The sequence below is a fragment of the Panthera uncia genome (genome assembly GCF_023721935.1).
Source record: "Panthera uncia isolate 11264 chromosome E2 unlocalized genomic scaffold, Puncia_PCG_1.0 HiC_scaffold_19, whole genome shotgun sequence".
NCBI lineage: Eukaryota > Metazoa > Chordata > Mammalia > Carnivora > Felidae > Panthera > Panthera uncia.
The window spans coordinates 13285531-13306490 of NW_026057588.1; the positions used below are offsets into that span (position 1 = coordinate 13285531).

The window sequence follows — 20960 nt, forward strand, 5'->3', positions numbered from 1 at the left end:
AGTCTGTCACGTGGACTCAGGGAGAGACTATCTTGCAAGAGGAGAAGCTTTCATGAAGGATTTGGGTTTTCTGTCTCGCCCTGCTAGCGCTTTATGCTGTCCACATGATGTGCATGATTTCACATGCTCCTCTCACCGTCCCTCGGTCTTGGGTGTTATGCCCATTTAACTGATGAGGACCACGAGTGACAGAACTTAAGGCAGATGCTTTGAGTCGCACCACCACCCGATGGGATGGAAGCAGGAACCTGCAACTGTGACTCCCAAGAAGGGTACTCCGTTCAGATTGTGGCAGTATCCCCTCCACCGCACCCGCCCCGGCCCTGCCCCGTTATTTTCTTTGCTGTCATTTCTGGGGCACTTGGCTTTGTTGTTTCCAATTTCTTTGCCCTTTATCACTGATGTTTTGGGTGCGTTCTGTCACTTCTGCGATTTGCCTCCCTTACCTTCTCGCTTCCAAGTTATCTCCTGCCTTGTACAATCCCCATTTTCTTCCCTTGGTTTTTAAAAATTTCAATGTTTTAATTTTTTTTGAGAGTGTGCAGGCGTGCCAGTGGGGGAGGGGCAGAGAGAGAGGAAGGCAGAGGATCCAAATCAGGCTCTGTGCTGACAACAGAGAGCCTGATGCAAGGCTCGAACTCATGAGCCGGGAGATCATGACCTGAGCCAAAGTTGGACGCTCAACTGACTGAGCCACCCAGGCCCCCCCCTGTCGGTTTTTAAGTACCTAATTTAAAAGGTTAAATATTGTATAAAGTGTGTATAAAGCGTGCCCATGGCACCCTCACCCCGTATTTCCCTACTTCCAGGAGTCAGCCGCTTCCCATCCTCTTGTCTTTTGAAATTTACGTCCATATTTCTAAATTCTATGCTTTTGTAAAATCATTAGTTTTAGGTATTAGCTGCTACCGAGCATGAAAGATGAGGACTTACGGTGTCTTAACCCATTCTCTCTTTTCTCCCATGCTGCCCGGTTTCCTCAGCAGAAATCCTTCAGCTGCCTGCCCGGGGCTCTCCCTGAATCCTGTCTTCCACACAGCAGCCCCCCTCTCATCCGAGCTCCAGGCCTGCCAGTCTGGGGACCCGCAGTCCAGCCTTTCCTGGAATAAACCTCCAGCCAGGCTGCAGGAGGGTCGCGGGGCCTGGAAAAACAGCTCGTTCATTTACAGCTCCAGGGTCTAGGTGCACTTGGTGTATGAGTTTGGATCTCTGTAGCCTTTCAGGTAGTGCCTGTTTCCAGCCCTCACCTTCAGAACGTGGCACCTGTGACTTCTGAAGCGGGCATCTGTGTCTGGGCTCCGCTTCACGTCTGCTACGTTAACGAGCAGCTGTCTGCCTCTTTCCGAAACCGTGTTGCTGCCAGATCCTCTCTCCTCCTGATCTTGTGAATGTACATCCTACTCTCTTATCACCTCTTATTTTAGTGAGGTCCCGGGGAGGAGAAGTTAACTTCCCTACTCAACCTGCAGTGGTCTACAGAGGAATCACCCTCCGTCTCTTCAAGGACCTGTGACTACCATTTTTCCTTCTTCCTATCTCACTTCCAAATAGATACTGACATCATGTATTTGTTCAAGAAATACTAAGTGAACGTCTACCATGAGTAGGCTCTGGGACTTCAACTGTGATCAAGCAGAGCACGGGCCTGGTGCCAGTGGGGTGCAGAAGGGTTCCCTCCCAGCTTGGGGCACCAGAGAGGGCTGTCCAGAGGGAGAGGTGTTCAAAGAGAGACCTCAAGAGACGGAATTGGTCCAACCAAACACATTTGTGCTCCAGTAAGACCGTATGGAGTAGGGCCAGAGATACTCACAAAACCCAGCCATCCAACGTCCCCCCATCAACCGTCATCCCTGCTCTTGGGGACTCTGCGGGGCTGTTTCCCTGTTCTTGATACTCCGAGTGTGAGGAAGGCAGGAATCATCAAAGACTCAAATGATCTACCTACTCTAGGAAATGCAGGTGGGCAGGTGTGCAGAGGCTTTATTTTGTGGCCAAGGGCTGTGGTCTAAGGTTCAGTTTCTATCCCTTTCCTCCAATATTTTTAAATGTTTATTTTTTATTTAAAATTTTTTAATGTTTATTTATTTTTGAGAAAGAGAGCACAAGCAAAGGAGGGGCAGAGAGAGGGAGACACAGAATCCAAACCAGGCTTCAGGCTCTGAGCTGTCAGCACAGAGCCTGATGTAGGGCTTGAACCCACGAACTGTGAGATCATGACCTGAGGTGAAGTCGGATGCTCAACCAACTGAGCCACCCAGGCGCCTCAATGTTTGTTTATTTTTGAGAGAGACCCAGTGTGAGTGGGGGAGGGGGAGCGAGAGAGAGAGGGAAATGCAGAATCTGAAGCAGGCTCCAACTGTCAGCACAGAGCTAGATGTGGGGCTCGAACCTATGAATTGTGAGATCATGACCTGAGCTGAAGTTGGACGCTTAACTGACTGAGCCACCCAGGTGCCCCTCCCCTTTCCCCAAATTTCTATAGTCATTTGGTTTGAATTCGTTGCTTCTCTCCCAAACTGTAACCCAGGACATGTACCTCACCCACTCATCTGTCAGGAGAGCAGGAGGGGACAGAACATCCTATTCCAGGCCCAGTTTTCTCCGAAAGAGTTAAACTTTTAGGAAGAAATTAAACAGATTCAATCTTGTATATTTACTGAGTAAACCAATCCCAGGTAAAGAAAAAAGAACACTAGGTTTTAGGACAGAGGCTGGGGAGGTGAGAGAAGTCTCCGGCCCCTGTGGTGGGGCGGGGGAGGGGTCACTTATAAAACTCATGCTCCTGTTCATCCTTCTTGATGACTGTCTTGTATGCTTTCTCGAAGTCCTTAGCCAGAACAATGTAGCGGTTCTCACGGACAGCCAACATTCCACTCTGTTGAGGAATGAGAGTTAGAAATCTACTCCCCAACCCTAGTGATGGTGGAAGAAGAGGCAGGGCCCCAAGCCCCGGGGAGGCACTGAGGTACATGAGGACTGCAGCAGAATACTCTCCAAGAGGAAGGGTCCCCACATACCCCCTGCCCGGATCCAGGGAGAAACTCTCACCCACCTCCTGACAGATGGAGTTGATATCGGCTCCTGAAATCTTATCTGGTCGGGCCACATCTGCAACAGGTGAGTTAAGGCAACCATTCCCTGAACGAGGGGGTGAATGCCTGGAGCCAGAAGTCACCCTTGAGCTTTGTCACCACCCCCTTCCCTGGACCCTGGTCTCCCAACCTGTACAAGAAGGCAGAGGTGGAGATGAAGATCCGGTCCCCAACCCAGCTGGGACCATCCCCTCACTTCTAGAGCAGGATACAGTCTTCCAAGTCAACCTCCTCAGAGAGATTCATCTTGCTGGTGATAGTGGAGAAAATCAATCTCTTCTGGCGGCGGTCAGGGAGTGGAAATTCAATTTTACGATCAAGGCGTCCTGGCCGCAGCAGGGCAGGATCCAGAGTGTCTGCTCTGTTCGTGGCCATGATCACCTGGCATTGGGGACAGGCCAGCTGAGACCTCTGTCCCCACTACACCCTCTTTCCTGTCATGATACCTGCCCCCTTACATGCCAGCCACCACTCTTCCCGGATTCCCACACCACACCTCCCCTTGCCCATCCTGAACCCCGAACCTTGACGTTAACGTTCTGGTCAAATCCGTCCATTTGATTCAGCAGCTCCAGCAGGATTCTCTGAACCTCCCTGTCAGCTGGAGAGTGTGCCACTTGGTCAGTCCAGGGCACCCCGTAAAAGGCTGCCCAAGATCCCAGGCCCTGATTAGGCATCACTCACCCCCCGTCTGGGCATCAAATCTCTTGGTGGCAATGGCGTCAATCTCATCTATGAAGATGATGGCAGGTGCGTTCTCCTTGGCCAGGCGGAACACGTCCCGGACCATGCGGGGGCCCTCGCCCAGGTATTTCTGTACAAACTCGGAGCCCACGACCCGGATAAACGCAGCTGATGGCAGGAAGATGAGGGTTAGATGAGGAAGGGCCTCCCACAGGGCCCATGCCGCTTACTGAAACCGAGAATTCCCTGCAGACAGCCGTTCCTGTGAACATTCACTCCAAGTGGCCAGGTTACTCTCTCGTGCCCCAGGGACTGGGTCTCAGATCCCGCTGGGAGGACCAGCCACCTGCTTGCACCCCATAGCAACCTAGCAGCCCATATCATGAATCCTACCACAGATGTGTCATTTTCTGGCCCAACATTTAAAAACCAGGACATTCTAAATAATAATAATGCATCTGTGCTTCAATATGCCATATAGGGGAGAGCAAGAGACACTCACAGAATCCAAGATAGAAAAAAATCTGGATTTCCAGAGTGTTGGAAAAATCAGAGAATAAAGACAGGTTGTCCGTACACTAAGGCATCGCACTGCCTCCCCAAGAGCTCAGAGTTCCATTTGGAGTTCCGTATGGAATGGGAAAAGACCCACTTTTGAATATCATGAAAGAACCAGGGACCTTGGGCACGTATTCTGGTATAATCAAGCGGCAACGTGGCTAAAGACAGGTTTGTTCTGGGCCTCTCCTTTTTTGACTTCTTAGAGTTTAACTTATTTGTTAATAAATGCACGTGGCTTTGTGTTGCCTGGAGCAACCCTCAGAACCCTCCTTCCGCCCACCACACGGGAGGGAGACCCGCAGTCTGTGACGCAGGCCTGGTGTTTTACGTCATAAACCAGGAGTCGTGCAAGTGGCGGTCCTGATCACACCACTTCTCTAATGCTGGCCATGCACGGCTGTTGGGGAACTGAAATGTGCCTGGTCCAAAATGAGACACACTGTAACCGTGACATACTCAAAAGTCTTAGGTTTCAAAAGACTTTGTACAACAAAATGTAAAACATCTCAAGAAATGTCCCTCAATAAATGGCCAGATAAATAAAACACACTATATACATACAATGGAATACTATTTAGCCTTAAAAATGAATGATATTTTGATACCTGCTCCAACATGATGAGCCCTGAAGACAACAGGCTAAGTGAAAAAGCAAGTCTTAAGAAGACAAATGTAGGATTCATCTACTTACATGAGATAACCTACGAGAGCCAAATTCATAGTCACTAAGAACAAAGTTACCAGGGGCTCGAGGGGCAAGGGGGTGTGGAGAAACAGGGGTATAGAGTTTCCATTCAGGATGATGAACAAGTTCTGGAAATGGATACTGGTGGAGGCTGCACAACAGTGAATGCTCTCAATTCCACTGAATTATACACTTAAAAATTGGCTAGGGGCACCTGAGTGGCTCAGCTGGTTAAGCTTCTGACTTTGGCTCAGATCATGATCTCACGGTTTGTGAGTTCGAGCCTGTATCAGGTTCTGTGCTGACAGCTCAGAGCCTGGAGGCTGCTTTGGATTCTGTGTCTCCCTCTCTGCCCCTCCCCTGCTCATGTTCTGTATCTCCTCTCTCTCAGAAATAAACATTAAAAAAAATTTTTTTTAATTATTTTTAATGTTTATTTATTTCTGAGACAGAGAGAGACAGCATGAGTGGGGGAGAGGGAGACACAGAATTCGAAGCAGGCTCCAGGCTCTGAGCTGTCAGCACAGAGCCTGACGCGGGGCTCAAACTCACAAACCGTGAGATCATGACCTGAGCCGAAGTCGGTTGCTCAACCAACTGAGCCACCCAGGTGCCCCCCCAAAAATTTTTTTTTAAAGTATAGATGTAGCGTGCATATATTTCTATCAAACCCTGCCTGTCTAAAACCACCCCGCTCTCAGTACAACATGTAAACTCTCTGAGAGTAGTGCTAAGACTATATTCACACCCTTTCTGATCTCCTCAGCCTCACCTCCTAGACCTGCCAAGCACAGCCCTCCTACAAACATTCGCTGAGCAACTACCACAGTTCAGTTTACTGGGCAGGCACTGGAAATGCAGAAACACACAAATATATAAGGCCCGTGCCCTCCTGGAGTTTGGTCATGGTCCACTCATGACGCTAAATTAAAAGTGCTTTCCTGTCCCAGGCCTTTGCACATACCATTCCCTGTGCCTGGATGCCCTCTCCCAACGGTGTGCCTGCCAAATCACTTACCCCTCGCTTCCTCTGGGAACCCTTACCTAAGAGGCCTGGGCAGCGTGGGCCGGCGCGCCCTCCCGTTAGGGCAATCCCACTACCTTCCCCGCTTCTCCGGGGTATTTGCTACTCCGCAGACTGTTCCCATTCTACCTCACCTCCGACTGTGAGCCCCCTCCCTCACTCGCTTCAGCTGCAGGGGCCTCCCTGTTATTCCTGCCTCACAGATAGTCCCTCAGCCTGATACAGTTCCTCCCCTGGACCTTCCTGTGATTCGCTCCCTCAGGTCTTCCGGGTCTTTGTGTAAAGGTCACCTTGTAGAAAGTCTTCCCTGACCAAGCCCCAGCTCTGGCATAAAAGGCTGCAGCCCCTGTTACTCTCTCTCCCCTTGTCCTGCTTAATCTCAGCACGCATTCAGCACCATGGGATATATAATCTATTCACTTGTGTATCTGTTTAAGTACTTCCCTCAACTAAGGCATCACCTCCATGAAGAAAGGAGGCTTTGTTCCGTTCGCTGCCACATCTCCTGCACCTAGAACACAGCGTGGCACGCACCAGGCGCTCAATAAACGTTAACTGAATGACCGAGTTCTAAGTGTTTCTTTTTCTTTTTCCTCAGCCATAGTGGGAGATTCTCCAACACACGGGACATGTCTGATTCATCACTGTATCCATGCTCCGGGCCCGGGAGAGCAGAGGTCCAATGAACTGCTGAGCAAAGGAGCGATCGTGACAATGGCTATCATTTACTGTCCACTCTCTACATGCCAGGTATGGTTCTAGAAGCTTTATATTGATTCAATCTTCTGAATAACCCAGACAAATACGAAATGGGAGTCACAGAGAGGCTAACTTATTGAGCAGTTACATAAACTACCTTACATAAGCAGTTGTAGGGGAGCCAGATTGCAAACCCAGTCAGCCTGGCCCAGAAAACACTGCTTAACTACGGCCTTCTACCAGCCTCTGGTTCACACATGGTAAGATTTTAAGATGTGCCGAGCCCTATCTTTAGGCTTTACAAACAGTAATATAGTGACTTTAGGACGTTTTTGTCTGGAACCTACAATAAAAAATACATGGGGGGTGGGGGGCGCCTGGGTGGCTCAGTACGTTAAGCATCCAAGTTCGGCTCAGACCATGATCTCAGTTTGAGTTCAAGCCCCGCATCGGACTCCATGCTATCAGCACAGAGCCTGCTTCAGATCCCCTGTCTTCCTCTCTCTGCTCCTCCCCTGCTTGCTCACATGCTCTCTCTTAATAATAAACATTGAAAAAAAAAAAAAAAGAAATACGTATATAAACAACCACAAGCGTGTGTGTGTGTGTGTGTGTGTGTGTGTGTGTGTGTGTACTACAAGTTTCACAAATCTGAGCTCTTACTATGTGGGATGGACTCTGATGTTTTGTTTCATTTTTTGAAATGCTGGTTACAAAAAAAAAAAAAAAAAAAATTAAAAAAAGGGGCGCCTGGGTGGCGCAGTCGGTTAAGCGTCCGACTTCAGCCAGGTCACGATCTCGCGGTCCGTGAGTTCGAGCCCCGCGTCAGGCTCTGGGCTGATGGCTCGGAGCCTGGAGCCTGTTTCCGATTCTGTGTCTCCCTCTCTCTCTGCCCCTCCCCCGTTCATGCTCTGTCTCTCTCTGTCCCAAAAAAAAAAAAAAAAATGTTGAAAAAAAAAAAAAAAAAGAAATAAAAAAAGAAATGCTGGTTACACCCATGAATCTGAAGTCACGATTACTCATGGGTCACAACCCACTGTAGGAAAAACACTGCATTATTTCATTCATTTCTCACAGTAACACTGTGAAGAGTCTTCTACAGATAAGGAAACTGAGGTATGAGGATATAAAGTCACCTCCCAGGACGGCACAGCCAGTAAGAGGCACACGGGGGCTTTGACCCCACAGCCCCTGTTCTTAAAAATTTTTTTTTTTTCAACGTTTTTTATTTATTTTTGGGACAGAGAGAGACAGAACATGAACGGGGGGAGGGGCAGAGAGAGAGGGAGACACAGAATCGGAAACAGGCTCCAGGCTCCGAGCCATCAGCCCAGAGCCTGACGCGGGGCTCGAACTCACAGACCGCGAGATCGTGACCTGGCTGAAGTCGGACGCCCAACCGACTGCGCCACCCAGGCGCCCCACCACAGCCCCTGTTCTTAATCACCATGCCACTTCCTGGGGAAGATGAGAAAGCAGGGAGCAAGGTCAGAAGAGCCCAGAAGGTCAAGGCTCTGGAGAAGTGCTGAGAGGCTCACCTGTCGTGTGATGAGCCACAGCCTTCGCCAGCATGGTCTTCCCGCAGCCAGGTGGGCCATACATGAGGACGCCTCGGGGAGGGTCGATGCCGATCTGAAACACAGAGGCGAAGAAGGACGAGCCAGGGAGTCCCACCACCAGCTCAATACAGTGGGGCCTCTCCCTTCCCTGCCCCTCCCAGCTCCGCACCTGCTTATACAGCTCGAAGTGTGTAAGCGGGAGCTCCACAGCCTCCCGCACCTCCTGCTTCTGGATGTCCATGCCCCCGATGTCTGCATACATCACATCTGGCTTCTGGTCTGGTGGGAGAGCAGAGCTGGGGCTCTCAGCCTGGCTCCCAGCGTCCCTTAGGACCCGCCCCCAGCCCTGGGCTCCCCTCCCCCACACCTGAGGTGAGCATCATGATGCTGCTGTCAGCCTCAGGAGGCAGCACGTCCACCAGGGCATTGCTGTGCTTGTGCAGGGCCACCGAGGCGTTAGGCTTGAGCAGCTCCCGATCAATGGTGCTCAGGATGCGCACGTAGTAGTTGGAGCCTTTGGGAGACAGGAAGAAGAGAGGAAAATGAGAAGTGCCAGAACCTTAAAACCGTCTCCCACCCCTCACGGTCGTACATTCCAGGCCACCGGTATCTCTCACTCAGACCCTGCCTGGGCCTCCTGGCCACTGGCCTCCTCCGGTCCATCCCCACGTTCACAATGACAACTTCCCTGTCGTTCTATAGCCCTGACTCCCTCTCAAGCTTCAGCCCGAGGTGACCAGCGGCCTCCTGGAATGCCTCCCCCTGCATGACCCTAGGGTGTCTGTCACTCACTGTGTCCCAATGTGTTCTCAGGATCTTCTCCCAAATTGTGCTGCTCTTCCTGGGTCTCTGTCTCAGGGAGGCCCACAGTCCTTGGTCCCCGGCCAGAGTCCCAAACCTCATCCTAGATCTTTCTCCCCTTCTCTCCATTGTCCATCAGTCACTATGATCTTCCATTCAGCCTCCAGAACGTCTCCAACCATCTCCTCTCCTCCCCTTGGACCCTGCCTGATTCACCCTTCTAGGTCTCTGCACCAGACCTCCCTGCTCGCCCAGCCTCGGGTTCCTCTCTCCCATCCACATTCTCCTTCTATGGTGCTGATGCACACCCCTGTCCAGTGTCAGTCTCTCTCCTGACCTTCAGACCTGGCTGTCTAGCAGCCTCCTGGACCCCTCCCTGCAACATCCTAGACTGCCTGCACGGTCTCCCTCCAAACCTACTCCTCTGCCCATGTTGACATCTCAGGAATAGCCCTACAGTCCCCCAAGTCCTACAGGTCAAACACACAAGCCTCATCCTGGGCGACTCCCTCCCTTCACCACCTCACCTCCAGCCCATCAGTTCAATTCCAGGCCCAGTCAGCCACCTCTCCCCACCGTTACGAGAACATGGCTCAGTCCAAAGGAGCAGAGGCCAGAAACAGAAAGAGATGGGTAACACACAGAGACAACAACCATCATGAGGGCAGGACCTAAGCCCATGTTAATAACAGCAGCTACAGTATACCGAGTCCTACCAGAGCCCAATCTCTTCCCACTTCACCCATGGTTTCAAATGGCAGGTCCCAACCCAGTAACGGTCATGAAATCAACTGAGACGGTCATATCCAGAACATAGTTTGAAACAAAAGCAGGCTAGAACAGAATGGAAAACATCAGAGTATATTGCACATAGTAAGGGTAAACAGCATTTGATGAAATTTCCAGTATATCTGTAATATATGTATTACATACACATAGATAATATATATATATAGTATATATACATATGCATATTCAGTGTATATGTAGTATATATATGTAGTGTATATATGTATAACAGTTGACTCTTGAACCATGCAGGGGTTAAGGGCACTGACTCCCCGTGCATCTGAAAAATCCATGTGTAACTTTTGACTCCCCACAAAGCTAACTACTAATAGCCCACTGTTGACCAGAAGCCTTACCAATACCATAAGCAGTCAATTAACACGTGTTTGGTATGTTTTACATATTATATACTGTATTCTCACAATAAAGTAAACTAGCAAAAAAAAATATTAAGCAAATCATTAGGAAAAGAAAATACATTTATAGTACTACACTGTATTTACCCAAAAACTCCACGTATTAGGAGACCCATCCAGTTCAAACCTGTGTTGTTCAAAAGTCAACTGTACACGTATGTACACACACATACACACACACACAAAATACATGCATACGTACGTGTAGAGAAAGAATGTAAGATATATGTCTACCTTCATATCAGAGTTTGAAAAACACCATTACCCTCTCTTGCCTTGTTTGCTCTTCTAAGATCCTAGCACAATTCCCGGTCCGTGGCAGGAAACAGTTGACAGACGCTGAATGAACAGATGAGTGAATGAGAGGCCCCCTGCCCACCCACCCACGCACCTGTGGTGGAGCCCACAATGGCTGTATTCTGATCCACAGCCTCCAGAAACTGCCCAATGACCAGTGGGATGCTTTGGATTCGCTTCACCTCCTCCTGGGCATGGAGGAATTCCTTCTTCAGGTTCTTCTGCTCATCCTTGATGTATTCCTCCTGCACCTCCAGGAACTCCAGCTCTTGCTGCAGCTTCTGTGAGTGGAGAGGGGAAAGGTGGAGGGTTGGCTCCATGCCCTGCTAAGTGAGGCGGCAGTGGAAGGTTGTGGGGTGGAGGAAGAGTATGGGATGCTGGGACCCTGTGCAGGGTCCGGCTTGGGATTGAATGTACCTTGTAGCGGCTGTACAGGTCCTCCAGGTCCTCAGGCTCCGGCCCCAGGAAGGAAAGGCCAGTCTGGGGCCGAGACACAGACAGTGCTGGGATCTCATCCTAGAACAAAGGAGAAAACTCAAGTTGGAGGAAGAAAGAATACAGAGCATCCTCCCCACTTCACCATGAACCACTCAGCCCCTAACCGGCTCCTGACATCATTCAGCCCCTCTAAACAGACCCTGCAAACCTCTCAGCCCCCTAAAAAGGCTCCTAATGTCACCTAGCTCCTAACAGGGCTCTTATGTCAACTAGCCCTCCGAAAACATATTTTATTAACACGTGCCACTTGTAACATACCCCCAATGTCGCCAGACTCCCAACTAGAGCCTAAATGTCACAACCACTCCTTACCAGCTCCCAATGCTCTTCAACCCCCCTCAACAGGTTCCTAGTGTCACATGGCTAGCTCAATATAGGTTGTTAATGTCACCATGCTTTCAAACATTCTTTTATCATCCAGTTCCCTAGGAAGGCCCCAAACCACAGATTTTACTTAGCCTCCGAACATCGGTTAGCTCCCAGCCCAACTTCAGACATCATTCGGCCCACGGCCGCGTCCCATCTATCACTCACACTCAGACACAGCCCCAGCTTCGCTAGGCCATTGGTCACTAAGCACTCCTAGCTAGTCCTCGAAATCATTCCGTGCCAAGGAACCTCTAACGTCACTCATTCCTGTAGCCGCGCTTTCTGCGCCTTACTGCCCCCCTAACATCATTCATTCACCGAGCCAGGCCTCGGGGCAGCACAGAGCTCTCCACCGAAGGATCCCAAATCACCCTGACCCGGGCCGGAATTCCCGAAGTCACTCAGCACCCCACTCAGGTCGGCCTCACCCTCTCCCCGCGAGCCAGGCCCCACCAGACCTGAGCTTTCTCTACCAAGATGCCTATCTCCTCCATAGTGACCAAGCCGGCCTCTGTGCGGCCCAGCCAGATCTAGTCACCGCTTCCGCTGACGCTACCGGAAGACTAGGACCTCAGTGGATTCTGGGAAACGTAGTTTAAGACTTCGCTAGAGCGGGCTGGATAGGCCGCAAAGGATGGAGGGAAGGGAAGATTTCGTCCTGAGCTCCGCCCCCAAGGCTTGCACCGCGAGCTCTCGGGACAGGGGTTTAGGGCGGTGCGCGTGCGCAGTAGCGCGTGGTGGCACCATTTCGGGCGGCATCTGCGCTGGGGTTTTCTCGGCAGTAGGCGGCGCTGCTTCATTGCTTTATCAATCAAGGAACTCGCAAATCTGTCTCCTCGATCTCATTTAGTGAAAGGGCTGGAGATGTTTTGGGCGGCGTTCCCCAGAGGGGTTCCTTTAGGTGTCTCAACGTGAGCTGCGCCAGAGGATTCCACCACCCCCCCTCCCGACCCCCAGAGCGACTCCTCACTGGGATCCACCCTGGGAGTTGATGTGACGTGGGCCGTCTCAACCCCCACAGTGTGTACTGTGTATTTGGCTTTTTACTTAACATCATGTTTGTGACATTCATATTGCACATAGGAATAGTTCTTTCATTTTCACTTCTGTATGCTTTCGGTCCCTGTGGATATGCCTAACACTGGATATTTTCCAGCCTGGGGTTATCCTGGTGCTACCACTATTCTCATACATTTCCTCGATAAACTTATGGGAATATGCTAAGGAGTGGAATCACTGGTCAAAGGGCAAGTGTGAGGTTGGCTTTAGTCAACACTGTCAAGCTACAATAACTTACACTCACATCCCTTGTGCACACACTTGATATTGTCTCTCTGAATTTTTTTTCCATTCTGGTCGGTATATTGTGGGTTGTCACACCAGGCACCATTTGTGCATTTCCTTTTAACTGGGCGAGTTCCAAACTCTGAATCCTTACAATACCCTCAGAGGTAGGTTTGCTCTTCCTCATTTTACGGGTGAGGAAACTGAGGCTCAGACAAGGGAAAGTCACGCCCGCTAAGTCACAAAGAGAATTAGTGGCTCCTGATCAATGCCAGCCCTATGCTAGGGGAATTAGAAATCAATCAGATCTGGTCCCTGCCTTCCTTGTTTAAGGCCCCAGTACTTTTTTTTTTCTTATTTGTTTTGAGAGAGAGAGAGAGAGAGAGAGAGCGCGAGCACATCTGGGCATATGGGGAGGGGCAGAGGGGGAGGGGGAATCCCAAGCAGGCTCCACACTGTCAGTGCAGAGCCCTATGTGGAGCTCAATGGTACAAACCATAAGATCATGACCTGAGCCAAAACCAAGAGTCAGATGCTCAACTAGTAGCAGGATTCTCGCACAAAGTTGTGACACTGAGGCTTTTCTTTCCAGGAGGCAACTGTTGGCACTATTCAGTTGGGTTTGTACCCAAAGAACTCAGCCCCGAACGCCACGTGGCATAGTTTTTTTATACGTTTTCTGTTTCCCATTTATGGTAACACACAAGCATGCAGTCTGATTAAGTGGTCTCATGTTACAAGGTCATGAGGAATGTTGTCATGTGGCATAGCCAAGTTGCCTTGAGTTTTGTTTTGTTTTGTTTTTCTCTTTTAGGGAGGGGACCCTACCACAAAATGGTTGAGCCACCCAGATGCCCCCCCCAGCACTTTTATTTCCACACAAAAAAGGAAAACAATGAGGACAACAAATCCTCCTTTTTTTTCTCTGCATTGACAGTTCATAGTTCTGTCTTCCTTACCTCTGCCTCCCCCAAAAGGCATCCCAATTTCTACTTGAGTCTTGGAATCCATCACCTAAAACAGGATTCATCATCTCCTTCCTTGCCTCCTGTTCCCTATCTCCTAGTTTCCAGATTTCAGACTCAAACTATGTGAGAGCCTTGCTTTTATTCCCCAAATCCTGTCAACCCATCTCTGAAATCTCTCTGCTGTCTTTGGCAATGATAAATCAATGAATCCCTTTGGCATTTTTATGGATAATAATTTTATGGATAATAATTGTAATAGTTATGGATAATAATTGTAACCATTTCCTAAACGCTGGCTGTGTGCCTGGCTCTTTGCTAAGCACTTTACCGTATTATCTCATGCAACCCTCACAACAGCCTTCCAAAGCAGGTAGTAGAAGTAACCAACATTTTGCCTTCTGCCAGGGAAGTTCAAGTGTTTTATACACGTGATCTGATTTAAATCTCATATTTATGTGGGATTTGAAATGGGAACAGTTGTCTTACTTCCTACTCTCTCAGGTCCAACATAAGTCACCAGGCTCAGAGAGGTGAAGTCACTTGTTGGCCAAGATCATGCAGGAAGTAAATGGTAGAGATGCTATTCAAATCCAGGACCTGGGCTTTTACCCTCCCATGATAGTTATCATTTGGATTTGCAGATGACCTTCAAAAAGTGAGCTAGTCATTCTCAAGGAGGAGGACACTGAATCATTTAGGGAATTTTTTTCAAGCTAGATGCACCTTTACCTTATTTTAATGTTAAGATCCTTCCTCCTATCTTCTAGTTAAGAACCACGTATCTAGATCGTTTAACAATGGGCAAACTGGAGCCAGGATCAGCCCAGCTGACTAAAATTTCTCCCTCCTGGTTGAAGCTGAGGGCTTTCTTCCTCTAGACTACACTGCCTTCTAACAGAGGTCCTGAGCAGCTCTTGTGTTCTGTGAGGGTGTTTCCAGATCTGGGTTTTAGAGCTCTGCATGTGGCTGGGTGCATACAGGAGCCAGCAGACCAGAAGGTAAAGACAGCTGGACTGGCAGAGAACCTATTCCTCATCGACAGAGAGTGGCCGAACTCCAGCCATGATAGCCATGCCAAAATGTGGGCCCATTGTTACCAGATCTGATGTTTTGAGAGAAGTCAAGAATCCAGATTTTCTTTTCTTTTTTTAATTAAAAAAAAATTTTTAACGTTTATTTATTTTTGAGTGCGTGCGAGAGACACAGGGTGTGAGCAGGGGAGGGACAGAGAGAGAGGGAGACGCAGAATCCAAAGCAGGCTCCAGGCTCTGAACTGTCAGCACAGAGCCGGATGCAGGGCTTGAACCCACGAACTGTGAGATCATGACCTGAGCCAAACTCAGATGCTCCTGAGTCACTCAGGTGCCCCAAGAATCCAGATTTTCAAGTGAAATCTTCTAATTTTTAAATGTTGATGATAAATTCAAACACTTAGAAACACCATGCAGGGGTGCCTGGGTGTTCAGTCGGCTGAGCGATGGACTCCTGATTTCGGTTCAGGTCATGTCTCATGATTCATAAGATTGAGCCCTGCATCAAGCTTCTCTCTCTCCCTTTCTCTCTGCTCCTCCCCTGCTTGTGTTCTCTCTCTCTCTCTCAGAATAAATAAATAAACATTTTTTAAATCTTAAAAAAAACAACAACACCATACAGGCCAAACAAAACCATCTGTGGGCTTCATACAATGGATAGATGACCCCTGGTCTAGGCTCATCTTGTCCCCAGTATGGCCATCAAAGGCCCAGGAATCAAGGGCTTTACTCAGTCCCAGGGTGGAAGTGGAGGGAGGGGTCTGAAACATTCAGAAGGCAGCAAAAATACAAGGTCAAGGATAAATAAGGATTATATTCAGGGAAAAGCAGGGGCGCCTAGGTGGTTCAGTCAGTTAAGCATCTGACTTCTGCTCAGGTTATGGTCTCACAGTTTGTGAGCTTGAGCCCTGCATCAGGGTCTGTGCTGACAGCTCGGAGCCTGGAGCCTGCTTCAGATTCTGTGTCTGCCTCTCTCTCTGCCCCTCCCCAGCTTGCACCCTGTCTCTCTCAAAAATGAGTAAACATTAAAAATTAAAAACAATTTTCAGGGAAAAGCAAAAGTAGATATCTAACAATAGCTGATTTGTTAAATAAACTGAATGATCTTTTTAAATTTTGGAGCATCTGGGTGGCTCAGTCAGTTGAACATCCGACTTTGGCTCAGATCATGATCTCTCAGTTCGTGAGTTTGAGCCCCACACTGGGCTCTGTGCTGTCAGCTTCAGATTCTGTGTCTCCCTCTCTCTCTCTGCCCCTCCCCACTCACACTCTGTCTCTCTCTGTGTCTCAAAAATGAATAAATGTTAAAAAAAATTTAACATCTATCTATTATGGACTATGACACAGTTTTTAAAAGTGGTATAGAGGGGGCCCTGGGTGGCTCAGTTGGTTAAGCATCTGACTCTTGATCTCAGCTTAGGTCACTATCTCAGGGTTTGTGAGTTTGAGCCTGTGTCAGGTTCCTTGTTGATGGTATGGAGCCTGCTTGGGATTCTGTCTCTCCCTCTCTCTGCCCCTCCCCTGCTCGCTCTCTCTCTCTCTCTCTCTCTCAAAATAAATAAACTTTAAAAAGGTGGTATAGAATATTTAATACACCATATGTTCACAGAATATATAATACCTAAAAGAAAAATATAGATGACAAAGTGATAAAATATAAACCCTTTTAAAAAATCTTTTTATTGTGAAATTTCAGTTCCAGAAGATTTATAAGAATGGTGCATAGTGTTTGCCCAGATTCCCCAAATGTTACCATTTAACACATATGCCTTATCATTGTCTTTTTCTCTATATATGCATTCTTATTTGTGTGTCTGTATACAGATACATATTACACATATATCTTGCCATATGTATGTATTTTTCTAAAACTACTACTGGGATTTTTATTTGGATTGCATTAAATTTATAGACTGATTTGGTAAGAACTGGCATGTTAACCACACCAAGGCTTCCCATCCATGAATATAGTATGTCTCCACATAGCATACAGATTCTGCTATGGTAGATTTATACAGGTATACTTTGGAGATATTGCAAGTTTGGTTCCAGACCATTGCAATAAAGCAAATATTGCAATAATGTGAATCAAATTAAATTTTTGGTTTCCCAGTGCATATAAAAGTTATGTTTACAGGGGTACCTGTGTGGCTCAGTTGGTTAAGTATCCAACTTTGGCTCAGGTCGTGATCTCATGGTTCATGAGTTCAATCCCTGCATTGGGCTCTGCACCGATGGTGTGGAGCCTGCTTGGGATATTCTCTCTCTCTCTCTCTCTCTCTCTCTCTCTCTCTCTCTCAAAATAAATAAATAAATAAACTTTAAAATGTCCAGGCTTAAAAAAATTATGTGTAGACTATACTGTAGTTCATTGCGTGTGCAATAGTAGTATGTCTTAAAAATGTGCATACCATAATTCAAAAATACTTTCTTGATGAAAAACGTTAACTGAGCTTTCAGTGGATCACAATCTTTTTGCTGGTGGAGCGTCTCGTCTCAATGTCGAGGGCTGCTGACTCAGCAGGGTGGCTGTTGCTGAAGGCTGGTGTGGCTGTGGCAATTTTGAAAACTAAGACAACAGTGAAGTTAGCTACATTGATTGAGTCTTCCTTTCGTGAATGATTACTGTGTAGCATGCAATGATGTTTCATAGCATTTTACCCACAGGAGAACTGCTTTTTAGAAAAGACAGGCTTCTTGTAATCACCAAGACAGTGTGGTAGTGGCACAAAAACAGACACTCAGATCAATAGGACAGAATAGAGAACCCAGAAATGGACCCACAAACTTCTTTGACAAAGCAGGAAAGAATATCCAATGGAAAAAACACAGTCTCTTCAGCAAATGGTGCTGGGAAAACTGGACAGCGACATGCAGAAGAATGAACCTGGACCACTTTCTTACACCAGACACAAAAATAAACTCAAAATGGATGAAAGACCTAAATGTAAGACAGGAAGCCATCAAAACCCTTGAGGAGAAAGCAGGCAAAAACCTCTTTGATCTTGGCTGCAGCAACTTGTTGCTCAACATGTCTCCAGAGATAAGGGAAACAAAAGCAAAAATGAACTATTGGGACCTCATCAAAATAAAAAGTTTCTGCAAAGTGAAGGAAACAGTCAGCAAAACTAAAAGGCAACCGACAGAATGGGAGAAGATATTTGCAAAGGACGTATCAGATACAAGGTTACTATACAAAATCTATAAAGAACTTATCAAACTCAACACCCAAAAAGCAAATAATCCAGTGAAGAAATGGGCAAAAGATATGAATAGACACTTCTCCAAAGAAGACATCCAGATGGCCAACCGACACATGAAAAAATGCTCCACATCACTCATCATCAGAGAAATACAGATCAAAACCACAATGAGATACCACCCTACACCTGTCAGAATGACTCAAATTAACAACTCAGGAAACAACAGATGTTGGCGAGGATGCAGAGAAAGAGGATCTATTTTGCATTGTTAGTGGGAATGAAGCTGGTGCAGCCACTCCGGAAAACAGTATGGAGGTTCCTCAAAAAATTAAAAATAGAACTACCCTATGACCCAGAAATTGCATGACTAGGTATTTATCCAAGGGATACAGGTATGCTGTTTCGAAGGGGCACATGCACCCCAATGTTTATAGCAGCACTATCGACAATAGCCAAAGTATGGAAAGAGCCCAAATGTCCATTGATGGATGAATGGATAAAGATGTGGTAGGGGTATCTGAGTGGCTCAGTCGGTTAAGTGTCCGACTTCAGCTCAGGTCTTGATCTCACAGGTTCATGAGTTCAAGCCCCGCATCAGGCTCTGTGCTGACAGCTCAGAGCCTGGAGCCTGCTTCGGATTCTGTGTGTGTCTCTGTCTCTGCCCCTTCCCCACTCATGCTCTGTCTCTCTCTGTCTCAAAAATAAACACTAAAAAAAATTAAATTAAAAAAAAGATGTGGTATATATATACAATGGAGTATTACATGGCAATAAAAAAGAATGAAATCTTGCCATTTGTAGCTACGTGGATGGAACTGGAGGGTATTATGCTAAGTGAAATTAGTCAGAGAAAGACAAATATCATATGATGTCACTCATATGAGGACTTTAAGACACAGAACAGATGAACACAAGGGAAGGCAAGCAAAAATAATACAAAAACAGGGAGGGGAACAAAACATAAGAGACTCTTAAATATGGAGAACAAACAGAGGGTTCCTGGAGGGGTTGTGGGAGGGGGGATGGGCTAAATGGGTAAGGGGCACTAAAGAATCTACTCCTGAAATCGTTGTTGCACTATATGCTAACTAACTTGGATGTAAATTTTAAAAATATAAATAAATAAATAAATAAATAAATAAATAAATAAATAAATAAAAAAGAATCTTCTCAAAGCCTGTTACTGCTTTATCAACCAAGTCTATGTAACATTCTAAATCCTTTGTTTTCATTTCAACAATCTTCACAGCATCTTCACCTGGAGTAGACTCCATCCCGAGAAACCTCTTCCTGTCTCCATCATAAGAAGTCGCTGCTCATCCATTAAAGTTTCATCATGAGATTGCAGCAATTCAGTCCCATCGCCAGACTCCCTTTCTAATCCGAGTTCTCTTGCTGTTTCCACCACATCCGCAGTGACTTCCTCCACCGAAGTCTTGGATCTCTCAAATTCATCCATGAGGGTTGGAATCAGCATCTTCAAACTCCTGTTCATTTAAATATTTTGGCTTCTTCCCAGGAATCACAAATGTTGTTGATGGCATCTAGCATGGTGAATCCCTTCCAGAAAGTTTCCAGTTTGCTTTACGCAGATCCGTCAGAGGCATCATTATGGATGGCAGATGTCACCTTATGAAATGCATTTCTTAAGTATTAAGACTTGAGAGTTGAAATGACTCCTCGATCTGTGGGCTGCAGAATGGACGTTGTGTCAGCAGGCGTGAAAACAGCATGAATCTCCTTGTCCATCTCCATCAGAGCTATTGGGTGACCAGGTGCACTGTCAGTGAGCAGTAATATTCTGAAAGGAATCTTTTTTTCTGAGCAGTAGGTCTCAACAGTGGGCTTAAGATATTCAGTAAACTGCGGTGCCTGGGTGGTTCAGTTGGTTAAGCGTCCGACTTCAGCCCAGGTCATGATCTCACGGTTCCTAAGTTCGAGCCCCACGTCAGGCTCTGTGCTGACAGCTCGGAGCTTGGAGCCTGTTTCAGATTCTATGTCTCCCTCTCTCTCTCTGTGTCCCTCTGTCTGTCTGTCTCTCTCTCTCTCTCAAAAATAAATAAACATTTAAAAAATTATAATATTCAGTAAACCATGTTGTAAACAGATGTGCTGTCATTCAGGCTTTTTTACAGGCAGACTAGTTTAGCATAATTCTTAAAGGCCAAAGCATTTTCAGAATGGTCAGTGAGCGCTAGCTTCAACTTAAAGTCACCAGCCGCATTACTCCTAACAAGAGAGTCAGCCCGTCCTTTGAAGTCAGGCATTGACTTTTCCTCTCTACCCGTGAAGGTCTCGGATGGCATCTTCTTCCAATATAAGGCTGTTTCGTCGACATTGAAAATTTGTTTCTGACGGCCACCTTCATGGTGATTATTTTAACTAGATCTGGATAACTTACACTTGCAGATTCACCTTGCGTTTTTATACTATGGAGATGGGTCCTTTCCTTAAACCTCATGAACCAACCTCTGCTAGCTTCAAACTCTTCTCCTGCGCTTCCTGCCCTCTCTCAACCTTCATCAAACTGAAGAGAGTTAGGGCCTTGCTCTGGATTGGACTTTGGCTTAAGGGAATTCTGTAGCTGGTTTGATCTTCTCTCCAGACCACTAAAACTTTCTCCATATCAGCAACAAGGCCGTTTTGCTTTCTTACCATTCGTATGTTCACTGGAGTAGCACTTTTCATTTTTCTCAAGGACTTTTTCCTCTGCAATTACAACGTGGCTAATTCTTTGGCACAAGAAGCTGAGTTTTCTCCCTATGTTGGCTTTTGACATGCCTTCCTCACTGAGCTTGATTATTTCTAGCTTTTGATTTAAAGGGAGAGACATGAGATTCTCCCTTTCACTTGAACTCTTAGAAGCCACTGTAGGGTTATTAATTGGCTTAATTTCTATATTGTGTCAGGGAATAGGGAGGCCTGGGGAGAGGAGACAGACAGGGGATCAGCTGGTCAGTGGAGCAGTCAGAACATACACATCTATCAATTAAGGTCTCT

At 47.1% G+C, this 20960-nt stretch overlaps 1 protein-coding gene across 1 annotated transcript; it reads right to left on the bottom strand.

Moving 5' to 3' along the window:
- Positions 1-2638: 2638 nt before the first annotated feature.
- On the bottom strand, positions 2639-12037 carry PSMC4 (proteasome 26S subunit, ATPase 4). The gene is made up of 11 exons (XM_049621940.1): positions 11933-12037; positions 11025-11123; positions 10702-10888; positions 8672-8818; positions 8474-8583; positions 8284-8377; positions 3777-3944; positions 3617-3693; positions 3305-3473; positions 3053-3108; positions 2639-2875 (listed from the first exon to the last, which is right to left on the bottom strand). The coding sequence occupies exons 1-11, from the start codon at positions 11966-11968 to the stop codon at positions 2762-2764; spliced, it is 1257 nt and encodes a 418-aa protein (XP_049477897.1). The 5' UTR covers positions 11969-12037; the 3' UTR covers positions 2639-2761.
- Between the last annotated feature and the right edge of the window lie 8923 nt (positions 12038-20960).